The sequence below is a fragment of the Sinocyclocheilus rhinocerous genome, unplaced genomic scaffold (assembly GCF_001515625.1).
Source record: "Sinocyclocheilus rhinocerous isolate Xijiao unplaced genomic scaffold, SAMN03320098_v1.1 scaffold72, whole genome shotgun sequence".
Lineage (NCBI taxonomy): Eukaryota > Metazoa > Chordata > Actinopteri > Cypriniformes > Cyprinidae > Sinocyclocheilus > Sinocyclocheilus rhinocerous.
In genome coordinates this window covers 1,318,338-1,330,849 of record NW_015628351.1, presented here as the reverse complement: position 1 = coordinate 1,330,849, position 12,512 = coordinate 1,318,338, and the positions used below count along the sequence as shown (strand labels likewise).

The 12,512-nt window shown below is 38.3% G+C and overlaps 1 protein-coding gene across 2 annotated transcripts; it reads right to left on the bottom strand.

Annotated features, from left to right (window-relative positions):
* Positions 1-1,736: 1,736 nt before the first annotated feature.
* LOC107737548 (rho guanine nucleotide exchange factor 19-like) lies at positions 1,737-8,408 on the bottom strand. 2 transcript variants are annotated; one of them, XM_016549059.1, is made up of 15 exons: positions 7,758-8,408; positions 6,866-7,390; positions 6,590-6,722; positions 6,418-6,497; positions 6,090-6,328; positions 5,806-5,966; positions 5,556-5,708; positions 5,311-5,440; positions 5,067-5,141; positions 4,904-4,993; positions 4,370-4,533; positions 3,712-3,870; positions 3,459-3,538; positions 2,187-2,291; positions 1,737-2,073 (listed from the first exon to the last, which is right to left on the bottom strand). In XM_016549059.1, exons 1-15 carry the CDS (start codon positions 8,389-8,391, stop codon positions 1,916-1,918), a joined length of 2,886 nt encoding a protein of 961 aa, XP_016404545.1. In that variant the 5' UTR covers positions 8,392-8,408; the 3' UTR covers positions 1,737-1,915. The 2 variants fall into 2 exon arrangements, with proteins under 2 accessions (XP_016404545.1, XP_016404546.1); XM_016549060.1 differs by having other exon boundaries at positions 3,459-3,532.
* Positions 8,409-12,512: the final 4,104 nt, after the last annotated feature.

The window sequence follows — 12,512 nt, the reverse complement described above, 5'->3', positions numbered from 1 at the left end:
CTTTGAAAGCAGTATGATCAACTTTTTGCCTTTTACAAAGAAAGATTGGATTCAAAATACAACAAATCTCATAAATTACACTTGAAATATTGTTAAAATTGTAATTGTTATTGATATACCTGTGTAAACTTTTTAATAAAATAGCAAAAATATATTTACAAGGTAGATGCAAGCAAAATCTTAATAGGTCAATATAACCCTTCTTATTAAATTATATATTACTGTGTTTCAGCATATGTGTGTGCTACTACTGTTTCAATTGCTAAATAGGCTAGATAGATACAGTAGCTAATTATTGCTGCAAACCTGTAGCAGAAGTTAATTTAACCTGCATGGATGCATTTTGCTACTTTGCTACTAAAACTGTAAGTACAGTGCATTATGTAAAATTGATACGAAATGTTTCACTATGATAAATGGTTTTAATTAGAACTGCATTCCTGCGCCTCTGTAGCCCGTCTCATATCGGTCTCTAACTGCAGCTTCTTTTCTGCAGCCTTTCACCTCTGATTTACAGCAGTTGGAAACCATTCAAGGTTCTTAGAACAACTGTGACAAAGAAACTATTCTGTTTACCTGCTACCCGGCTGCTTTATTGCCCCATGGGATATGAGGTGAGCCTGGAATGAAACTGATGTTTATGAGGTATGCTTTGTTGTAGCTGTGTGCATACGTGGCTGGGAATCCTGGTTACAGTAAGGTTAACTTTACACACAAATGGAAAGCTAAGTTTTTTTTTTTTTTTATTGGTATTGGTCTCATACAGACCCTTGAGACACTTTCAGCTAGAATATATGCATTTATTTATTTACAAAGTCACCATAAAGAATTATATTTCAAATGTGATTTAACATGCTCAGGATATCAGTACTCCACAAAGAAATTGCCCAAAAAAATCTCTCTTACCAAAACAACAAATACACAAACAGCAGTATCACTGACATAAATAATGGTCATTATTCGAAAGAACACTTCTTTTTATTATGCCAGTACTATTTAGTAAATGATTATCTACAGAAGATTAGTGGCATAAACTAATATTTATGTTGCAATAGCAACATCATTCAAAAAATCCAAAATTTGGTTCCAATTTTTCACTAGTAAAAGCGAGCAATTATCTTTACTGTGTGGCTGTTCAGTGAATCTGCTAACAACAAGACATCGCACTTTATTTAACCAAGTCAGAGAGAAGTCCTTATACACTTTTACAGTGAAATGGCTGCTATACCACCTAAAACTAACCCATTTAAATTGGATCTTGTTATTTTGCTAAACATTTTAACAACTGACATATCCAGATTTCATCCACCCACATGGTGAGCCTGGGACAGCTGTATTTTGAGTAGTGTTCGTCTATGGACTGTCAGAAAGCGCAGCATGCTACATGCAGTAACAACACATGCATTTCTTTGCAAGCGAGCCGTAGAAAGTAACCAAGGTAATATCGCTTGAAGAGCTAGGGATACTTCAAACCTGAAGTGCAAAACTCTTAATTGATTAAGGAGGACTAGTAGCATCAAATAAGGATTGAATCAATAATTCATTAAATTGAAAATAGATATGTAAAACTAATTTTAAAAAAAACATAATTTGTAAAATTGAATTTATACAATAATATTCAACCATGATTTAAAAAATGTATTAAATATTTTAAATACATTTGTAAAACTTTGCAAAGTGATTTATTTAAATTTTTATTTTCAGTTTAATAAATTAATTAATTTTTTTTTATGTGGCACTTTTTGTCCTCCATAGATTCAATGCATAGTTTAGATTTTTACAGCATACCTTAATAAAGCTAAAATGTTAGCCATGGAATATTCACACAGATTTGCAGTGATGTACAAATTTACTCTGGATTGTTAAAGTAGATGCAAGAAGATTTAAGTGAAACAATGTCCCATACTTCAAGGTCTCAGAGAGTCTCTCCCTCTAATTTTTGTGAGACACATTTAATGCGAATGTTTTCACGGAGATTTCGCAAACGAGCACTGCGGCTTGTGATCTCCTCCACGTAAGTTTTGGGGAACCAGCCCCGCTCTCCATCCGACAACCGGATCCCCTCTACCCACCCTGTGAATTGAAAACATAAAACGTCATTTATCTCTTCTTTGCAGTCCTCCAGCTTCTCTTCTTCAAAGGGAAAAATGGAGTGTAGCCAGAGGAAGGGAAATGATTTTCCTTACCATCACTTGTAATTGTTACAGCTTGAAGGATGTCTGCCTTCTCCAGCGTTAACTCATCATGCTCCTGAGACTGGTAGCTCTTGATGCACTGGACTTGAGATAGATCTATACAGACAAATGCAGACATTAAGTTTAAATATTTTGGTCACACTTTATTTTAAGGTCCAATTCTCGCCATTAACAAACAATTAACTAATTTTTGCCTCAAACTCCTTTTTGGCTGCTTATTAATAGTTAGCAGTGGTGGCTCGTCGGGGGAGGCAGGGAGGCACAGCTTCCCCAAAAGTTTGAGGTGAAAATGGGAGGACAATTTAAAGTTAATAAAATTCACAATTCATTTCATATTGTAATTTCACAGCTGTAATACCATAACATGTTAATGAAGTTGGAAAGCACTACTTTTCTATCGCGAATGTGCCGAATCTGCTGATGTAATTACAACCGCTAATGATAGAGAAGGGTAGGGGGAGGCCGGGGGAGAGCTGAGCTCTCGTGCCTCCGTTGGTAAAAAAAAATGAGCCAATCAGCATCGAGTGTTCACTTACAGCGCTGAGGAGTGTTGAGAAAAGAAACCTATAATAATCGGCAGGGATCCCAGACCAATACAATTAGTGTGCCTCCTCTATTTTAAAACCCACGAGCCGCCACTGATAGTTAGTAAGGTAGTTGTTAAGTTTAGGTATTGGGTAGGAATAGGGATGTAGAATATGGTCATGCAGAATATTTGCTTTATAAGTACTAATTACTTATAACAGCCAATATGTTAATAATAGGCATGCTAATAAGCAACTAGTTAATAGTGAGAATTGGTAAAAAAAAAAAAAAAAAAATGTTTTTGTTCAACAGAGGAAATATGGTCGTACAGGTTTGGAAAGACATGATAGTGAGTAAATGATGAGACAATTTCCATTTTTGGGTGAACTATTCCTTTCAGAGTTTTATTTGAGGTACTTAGTTCACAAGTAAACAGGATATTCTTGAGCAGAACTGTATAATCCACTTTGTTTTCAATGTTATGTCAGTGAAATAACTGATGACTTTGTATGTTAGGTAGAACAGTCCAAACTGCTTATTTTAACATTGCCAAACTTTTGACTTTCATCATAAAGTATCTGAACTATCTGGTACACACTGCAGCTTAACTTGCCGATTATCCACCTAATGCTACCAGCCACAATTCACTTTCTACATACCATTTAAATAAGAGTTTTAAGTTTGAAATGTAGTTAAATCGGAAATGCATGACAAGAGTGAGACAAAGAAGTTACACACCATCATTCTCATTGGTCTGCTCAATAGCTGTCTTTGGATCGGAGCGAAACATGGCTGTTATCCACCTCTGTTTGCTGCTCCTACATATAAAACAAAATGTTCTTGACTTTGTTTTAAACTTAGTTTTATGCATCCTGTGAGGACATATTTCCTGGTGTGGCTCATTTTCTAGGAACACTCAGTTATATTTATATAATATATAATTATATAATTATAATTGAAATTTATTTGAAAATGATGTGAATGTACTCACTCTGTGGGTGACTTGAGCAGAATCTGGTGTTTTAGCTGTTGGCCCTCACATAACTGCAGATAGAAGATGAAGCCTGAGATTCCCTGAAGTTTCTGGCTTAGATCTTTCACTTTGAGGTCCTCAATCTTTGCATGTACAAACACCATGAACTTCCACGTGCTGTGACAGGGTAGAGAGGGGACAGATTTTGTAGCAGAGAAATATCATTTAAAGGGGTCTTAGGATGCCAATTTTCCACAAGTTGATATGATTCTTTAGGGTCTTAATGAAAAGTCTATAACATAGTTTGGTTAAAATTTCTCAACGGTAGTGTAAAAAAACACCTTTTTTACCCTGTCAAAAACAGCTCTTTTCAGATCAAGCTGTCACACAGACAGGCATCTGAGATTGGCTCGATTTGAGAAAAGGGAAAACATTTAACAAGATTTTTTTAAAAAACACTGGGTGGATTTTTATCATTATAGGGTGGTTGTGTACACACACTGCCAACACACATTTAAGTTCAAACAACTTGTAAAAGTGCATGTAGCATCCTATGACCCCTTTAAACAAGGTTTTCAGCTGGGTTAGCTTCAGGATCCAGATACTACATTGGACATTAAAAGACACATTTGTTAGTTTTCTCATTTTATTTGTCTCTCTTTCCCATTAGACTTACTCCTTCCTTCGGGACAGCAGAAGACAGTCATTAAACAGGTGAAGGTACACAGGCCGAGTGGTAAGTTTAAACTTGGACCCAGAAATACTCAAGTTCTGCGTGTCCACTTCTAGCAGTTCACCATGTTTGACCAACCAACGAGACTGAGAGATGAGAGGAAAAATCTAAAATAAAAGAAAACAAACACATAAACTGACAAGCCAGTAATATGAAAACATGTTCATGTACTTATTCAAACTGATTTTTGAAATCAACTTCCAAAATTAAAATTAAATTTAGTCTTGATATTTATTGTGTGACATCTAGACCCTCAAAATGCACCTTTTTCAGTTACTAACTGTTTATGGAAAGAACTAAGTAGTAAAAAAAAAAAAAATCCCTTATTGGTCATGTCCTACTTTGCGAATGGCACAAAATGAGCCAGGGCTGCCACTGGCACCTCAATAAAAAAAAATTTAAATTGGTTCATGATGCCCTTGCATGATATACAATACATATCTAATTAAACATTAGAATGAATGCTAAATGTTAGACCTTGCCCTCAAAGTGAATTTTCTTGTTTAGATGAATTAGTTCTTCCATCCTCTTCATGGACTGCACACTGGAGTTACATTCCTTTATTATCTAGTGAAACAGACCAGATTTAGTTTTCATTTTCATATACTCCAAAAACATGGTCCTCTCTTACTTTACTCACCTTTTTGAGCTCATTAAGTGCTTTGGTGGCAGTGTCCTCATCTCGTGATCCAGGCGTTGTTCTCTTTAGGATATTCTATAATGGACACAGTTCATTACCACAGTACAGTTTAATTGATGAACTTTGTAAGCCTTGTTCTAAAGCTTGATAATAGTTTTCAACTTTTAAGATAGCTTTGCAAAATATAAAAGATGGAGACTGTGCCCTCTATCACTATCACATTTGGATGTGCATGATGGAATACCTCCACTAGCATTTTGAGGCGTGTGATCCTTTGAAAAGGAAGGATAAGGAATGATGTAAGAGGCAGTCTCTGGCATATTGGGTCCTCTTCCAGGCGGGCAAGGATTCCAGGGAAACGGGGATTCTCTTGCCTAAGAAAACACAACAAAGCAAATGAATAAAGCTCTTTAACAGCAATAATGCAATATGCAATATACACATTGTTATGCTTGTTAGATAACAGTTTTACAGTAAAAGACTGCTTACAATAGCCGCTGATAGGTCTGTTCCTGATAGGCTTGATTGGTGACGTAAGGCAGATACACCCTCCGCAGTGCAGGACAGTGGTCAAGGACAATGTCACACACATCAAAACGCAGAATGTCTCCTTCTAACCTGTGCTCCAAATCTTGAAGAAATCTGTGGACATGAGGAGAATTGAAACAGGGATAGTTTGCATCTCTGAAGAAGTCTTACTCTTTCAAAAATAGCAAAATTGTAGTTATTCTTTATTCACCTTTCACTGACTTCTTTCACATCAGGCAGTTTGGAGAAGAGCCACTGCCTCTCCTGTGTCCCAAGACACTCACACAGCTCAGGAGACATCATGAAATGGTCAACTGCAATAGACAAGCTGCGTATGTATGAGGCCTCCGACGTCACCAACTCAAACTTGGCCTAAAATGAGAAAACAAGTCAAGATAAAATGAATTGTTTCTTTCTCAGCAAAATGTGCTGGTTGATAAAAAAAACAAAACAAAACAAAACGAAAAAAACAGACTTTCAGAATGTTGGAGTCACCTCCTGCAGTTTACGCTCTTCATTGCTGAAGTTGTCAAGTTGTCCACTGGACCGAACATCAGGAATATCTTGCCAAAGCGAAAAGGCGGAGCCTCGAGATGAGCGGAATGAACTGGATGGAGACAGGTTGCAAGAGGACACGGAGTCTCCTCTTTCCTCATCGGGTCCTGGCTCCGCTCCCTGCTGCCTTTGTATCTCTCTGTTAATAGCAACGTCACTGTATTCCTGATACAAGATCACTGAGAGAGAGGAAGAGAAATCTGGTAAATAATACTATATACAGTATATGTATATATCAAATTCCAGATTTATTGTTTTTTGGACTTACAGTTTGGCAAGAAGCGTGACAGGCGTTTAGAGCTACTGGGAGGACTATCTCCATCCTCATCAATGGAAACCTTTCTCATACTGTGAAAAAACGGTAGAAATGTTAAATGTTAAAACACAACGTGTTATATTCTACTCACTGCTTTTGATCTTTAGCTGAGTTTTAGAGCCACCTTTGCTTGGAACTTCTCCTTTGCTGTGGCAGAATACAGTCAGCAGAGGGCAGAGGTGGTGCAGACCCCACTGGACTATGTGGTGCACTGTCACTTGATCCCCCTGAGAAGCGATGTCTGGAGCTGGGTTTGTCTACAAACAGACAAGGGAGGGAGAAGGTATACCAAAGCAATAAAGCTGAAAATATAGCACTGAAGTGTGATAATGACATCACAGCAAAAGACTTTCACAATAAAGTCTTTCATTTGGCTAATCAGTCCTGATGAGTCACTTACAGTCTGAGCTGAGGTTTCCAGACAGGTGGCGGTCCCGGGAGGCCACACGAGCAGAAAGAGACTTGCCTAGCTTAAGGGTAAAAGAGTTTTTCCTCTGGGAGAGTTGTAGACGAGAGATGAGCTCAGAGGCAGAGAAGCGCCGGCGCTCGTTGTCTGCTGAGCGAGAACGGGACAGAGGCAGCGAGGTCCCACTGTTAAGGGCAGGGCCTTCCAGAGTCCCGCAGTCCTCCAGGCCCAACCTCTGCCTCCCCCCATCATTTACACCCCTCTCCAATCTGGCACCCTCCTGAAGGGGATCTAAGAAAGTTTTCGGAGGCGTCGGTAAGGCAAGAAGAGAAAGGTCCTCATCTACCCCTGGGAGAGAGCTGGAACTATTGGATGTGGGTATGGTAGAACCCACCATTCCAAGGCCTCCTTCTACGAACGATTCGAAGGATGTTGGAAGCAGGTAATCACACTCCACGCCTGGGCTGCTGAGAGACCCTTCATTCATAGTGTCTGGAGAGTACACCCTCATCTTACGCCCTATTAACGACAAGGCATATTGAGTGGAACCATCCACTTGTACATTCATGTCTCGTTTTAACAGACACGATCACTTTAGCACAGTAGGTCCCAGCCTTGTTGCTGGAGACCTGTCAGCAGCAAAGATTTTGGACGTCTCCCTTATCATATAAACATGTTTCAATTCATCAGCCTTTTAGTAGAGACTCCCACATCCAAAATGTGTACTGTATTTAGGAGCCTCCAGAGACCAGCAGAATCATCTATCAGAAAGCTCTTGGCACAGTTTCGAGAGGTGAAAGTAACCCTGCACTATAACAAACTATTTGTTGTTTAAAGCAGGAATGTAGGAACAACGTGTCAAGACTTAAATGAGAGAGGCACTTACTTATGGACTTCTCCTTTATGGATCCCAAAGATGTGTGTCTTTGAGGGCGAAATGGGTCCGAACTCTGGAACTCTAAGGGGGAAGAAGGGGAGCTCTGCTGCTGAGGCTCCAAAGAGTTCCTGTTCTTAGGTATATATGTAGAGGACAGAGGCAGAAACAAGTCTCGAGAACTGAGTCCCTTAACTCCTGGTTCAGGTTTTTCATAAACTGTTTCAGGTAAGGCAGTAATGGGTGTCCACGTCTGATTGTGAACCCCTTCCACATTATTGCTATCCTGGGTCAAATAATTGTCCAGTGTTGTGTCTGTACTCCCATTCTTGGCAAAATCAGATGGACTGTGTCCATTGCATCTGACAGGCTTGGAGCAAAGAGAGGAACTACAGTTTTCCGGTGTGCATGATTGGGAATCATTAACGCTTGGTTGTTGAAGGTCAATGAAGGCCAACGTCTCTTGCTGACACACGGCAATGTGTTGATGCTGTCGCAGGAGAGGCCTACCTTCCCGAGAGTCGCTCAGAGCCTGGGTCTCAACTGAGCCTGGGAACCACATGTCAGAGCTCTCGCCTCTGCAATGGAACGCTTGGAGGTGAGGCTGGAAATCAAGGAGAGGAGAGAATCCATAGCCGGGGAGCATGGCTCAGGAGGCACATGGGTACTGCAAAGAAATTGGGAAACAAAAATAGTAAGAAAAAAAATGTAAGGTATTATAACTCATGTACCCACATAACTATTGTCTTGACAGATGCTGCATCTCCAAACTTGAGCATAGTGGATTAGATCCCTCTGGCCAATGATTTTGTTGTGCCAGCACAGATTTATGCACAGTAAAGCTTGGCTCATCTCTGCAGTTCTTAGTGGATTTGGTGTTCCACTGGGTAAAGTTAAGTCTCTCTGAACAGGCTCCACTCTTCCCCCTGTGTCAGACTTGGCTCAGTCGCTGCCGCTGCATCTTCCTGTTCTAATTAAAGAGCGCAGCATGCAGCCCTCATCCTCTATACTTATCTACATCATTTACAGCTGAATCCCTTACTCAAAACTGCTTCTGTAGTGCAGCTTCTGCATGAAGATGTCAAGGCAGTCACATGAGGACACTTCAGTCTCTCCAACTATGATAATGGGCAAGTGTCTAGTCTTGCTTGCAGCTTATACCTGAGATGGAATGCTTCATGAAAAAGACCCTGACTGAGAAGGTCATCTTGGAAGAGTTTTTTTCTTCGTACATATTTCCCATGTTTCCAAACAGCTCTCTATTTACCCAAACAAATCTGGGTCATGGGAGAAGCAACGCTTATTCGTATTCAGTGTCTTGCCCTGAGGGACAGGCAAGCCTGAGATAGCTTGAGCTATGTCATTTCCTGGGCTATTAAAGCAATGAAGGCTCAGCAAACTGTCAGTGCTGATGACCCACATCTGCCTTATTCACTGACCCATGAAATAAAGAGAGATGTTTTCTAAACTTGGAAATGAAATCCACCCAAGGATGCTAGTTGGGTTGCCCCTGGGTGCCTTAGACTCTACCTTACATGCAATTTATGTGTCAACTATAAATTGTTATATAAATTATATAAAAATATAATGTAAAACTGAATAAATCATTGTTTAATGTGATAGTTTTGAAACAATCTATTGTTAATCTTCGAAACCCTCAAACAATATCTGTAGAACATCTTTTTTTTTTTTGAGGACACAAAAGAACCTGAGTCTCCCCCATCTCAATTTCTCTTTTAAGCTGAATGTACATGCAGCTAAATCCAACTGCACGATTCAACATGATCCACAAGCAGACATACTCACAAAAACACAATCTGACCCTCTGTACTGACAAAACCTATACCCACATCTGTACAACAAACACACTGCACAAATGGTTACCTGTTCCCTACTCTAAACAAAGGTCTCTTTATTTCTCCAGATAGAGAATGCTGTTAGGTGCACAGGACGTGTGAGATTTAAGGAACGAATCTGGATTATTTACATGCACACACAGAAATAAAAATCAGTTGGTCAGTTGGTATTCTTTGTTGAACGTCTTCGTAATCTGTAATCAAAATATAATTACTTTATTTATTTCTCTGAAATGACTTTTCTTTTCTGCTCATGTAATGGATAATGTAAGCCAATAGCCAAAGAGCTATTAAGGCAATGCTTTAACAAACTCAAATTTGCCCTACGGTATTTCTCGCTAAAATATCCAATGTCACTTAGAAATATGTCAAATCATGCAAGCAAAACTTGGGAACCATTGTAAAATATAACTGTAAAACCCTTTACTGTGTTACACAAATTAAATGTACTGTACAAATAGCAGGAGTAATTTTGTGAATGCTGTGCGTAGCTAATACTATAAAACAAATTCAATAATACATTATATTACAGCCCATTACAATACAGCTATTCCATACATTCAGATTGATGTCTTACCCATTTGACAATTTTTAGTAAAATCCACCATGTAATTTTCCATGTTCTCAACATGTTATTTCCTTATGTCCTTATTTCCTTTGTTGTATACATTCTCCCTGTAATTTTGGAGGGTTCCTGTAAGTCAGGGCGTCAACAAAGTAAATGAATAGAAAACTGCCATCTTCTTCATTGTAGCTACAGTATATGATTAAAGAAAACAATGCTGCAAAAGCACATGGAAGCTGATAGCAACCACATGAATCCATAAATATGTACATATTCATCAATGTCAGCAATAACAATGAGGACAAATATTTTGTATTTGAAATAAAGCAAAATATTTTTTTTTTCATAGCGTATCTGTCACTAAGTCACATTAAGTCCTCTTGTAAAATACATTTTTATAAATAACTATACACAATGTCACAATGAAAACACCGAAAAGACCACAAATAACATTTCCCCTCTTAATTTCTAGAATTGTTTGCTTGTTTGAGCACAGGGTTTAACAGTGTGGTGTCATAGGCTTATGTTTGTATATTATATTGCTCTGAAGCAGGCTGACACCGCTGGTTTAATTGGCCTGTGACAGAGAGATCCAGGGTGCATCATGGCATCTGCCTTTCACACTCAAACACCTCAGCTCATTTTCAGCTGCTGCAACTTGATAGCAATACGAAAGGGGTAACAAAAAAAGATAGACATGATTAGTCAAATATTAAAGGGATAGCTCACTGAAGAATTAATATTGTGAATTTATTTACTTATTACTTCATCAAAACATTCAGGTTTTGATCATTTTGGTCAACAGTTTGGATGTTCCAAACCTAAATGTTTTGTTGATGAATTGTTGTTTTGAAAAGTATGGAAAAGTACTGTGTAACAGTTATTCAAAAAGTCTCTATTTATGTTCCATGGAAAAAGAACAGAATACAGATTTAGTACAATATGATGACTAAATAATGACAGAATTTTCACTTTCAACTGAACTGTATCTTTAATAGTTTCCTAGCATGATGTGGCCTTAAAATATACAGCACTTTTATTGTAAAAGATTAATACTTAACTTTTAAAGCTGCTAGACAGACTGTGGACCTAATTTTAAGCAACTCTGCTTGAGCCCCAAGACTGTCTAATTTGACTGTTCATTTTTCTTTAAATAATATAATGAATTACTTTATAATGGACACCTAATTTGTGAAAGTATTTTTCTAGAAAAAAAAGAGATTATTATCTCATTGTAGATATATATATAGAGAGAGAGAGAGCGAGAGAGAATTATTTAAATTCTGATGGGGTGAGTGAGGACATCTTGAGGTGAAGAACACTTCTTTGTTTGTGTTTGGTGTGGGGCCTGATCCCTCAAAGTGCCCGGGGCCTTCCTCCACCTACTCCATCAAGACAGACACCGAAATCCCTTTTCACGTTCACAAAGCATTGACATTGCCCTCAACCCTCTCAACTCCAACCCAACAGAGAGAGAAGCCCATAGTTGTAACAATGCCCGGTTTAAGGTATTACTCTAACAAGCTGAGCTTCTTTAGACCACCTTGAACCCCACGGTCTCTTCTTAAAGAAAAATGTTACCACTTCTTTAGGACATCTGTGCACTCACCTTCTTTCAACATTAACACCTCCCATACTAGACACACCCAGTCAAATAAAGGAGCGTTATGCACACAAGCACTAGTGCTGAGTGTGGAAACAAAGAACTATTATTACATTGATTTTGTTCTGATTGAATAATGCATCTGTAGGATATTTAAGCAGGTGCCACACTGCTTCACATTAAAGTCCAGCATAGGTTTGGTTAGGCACTTGCTTAGTCCAAAATATATTAGCACTTTCAAATCTCTTTTAAGGTTTAATTATAGACACTTATGCCTTTTATCGCAAGCATTACTTGTTAATGCTCATTTAATAGAAAACAATTTGCAACAGGGCCTTTACATTAATTTACTGATCTACAAATCAACAAATAACCCAAAAAGCAACAAGGAAAAAAGGGGGGAAAAGTCTTCTAAGAAAGAAAATAAAAGCAAATTTCATTAATAAAAGTGCTTAAAATCAAGCAAAATCAAATTGACCTAAACTAATGCATGTTATTTGTGTTATTGTGAGCGATTCAAATGACAAGTAAGCAGTCAGTAATAAAATAAGAACAAAATAAAGAAATTAATAATGATAGCACAAATAAAAAATAACGACAGGCCTTCGAATTAAATAAATTGCTTTTTAGTTTTTCAGGTAGGTCTAACAGTAGGGTCAGGGTGCGAACTACGGGGGAGCTAGGCCCCCCTTAATAAGACATGGGCTCCCCTGAAAACGGGATTTGTGAAATTTTGGGGGGTC

Coding starts and splice junctions, on each gene's coding strand:
- LOC107737548 (XM_016549059.1), bottom strand. CDS start 8,391: ATGCTCCCCGGCTATGGATTCTCTCCTCTCCTTGATTTCCAGCCTCAC. Junction 5,967..6,089: donor AAGAGCGTAAACTGCAGGAG/GTGACTCCAACA, acceptor TTCTCATTTTAG/GCCAAGTTTGAGTTGGTGAC. Junction 5,142..5,310: donor GCCTCAAAATGCTAGTGGAG/GTATTCCATCAT, acceptor TGTCCATTATAG/AATATCCTAAAGAGAACAAC.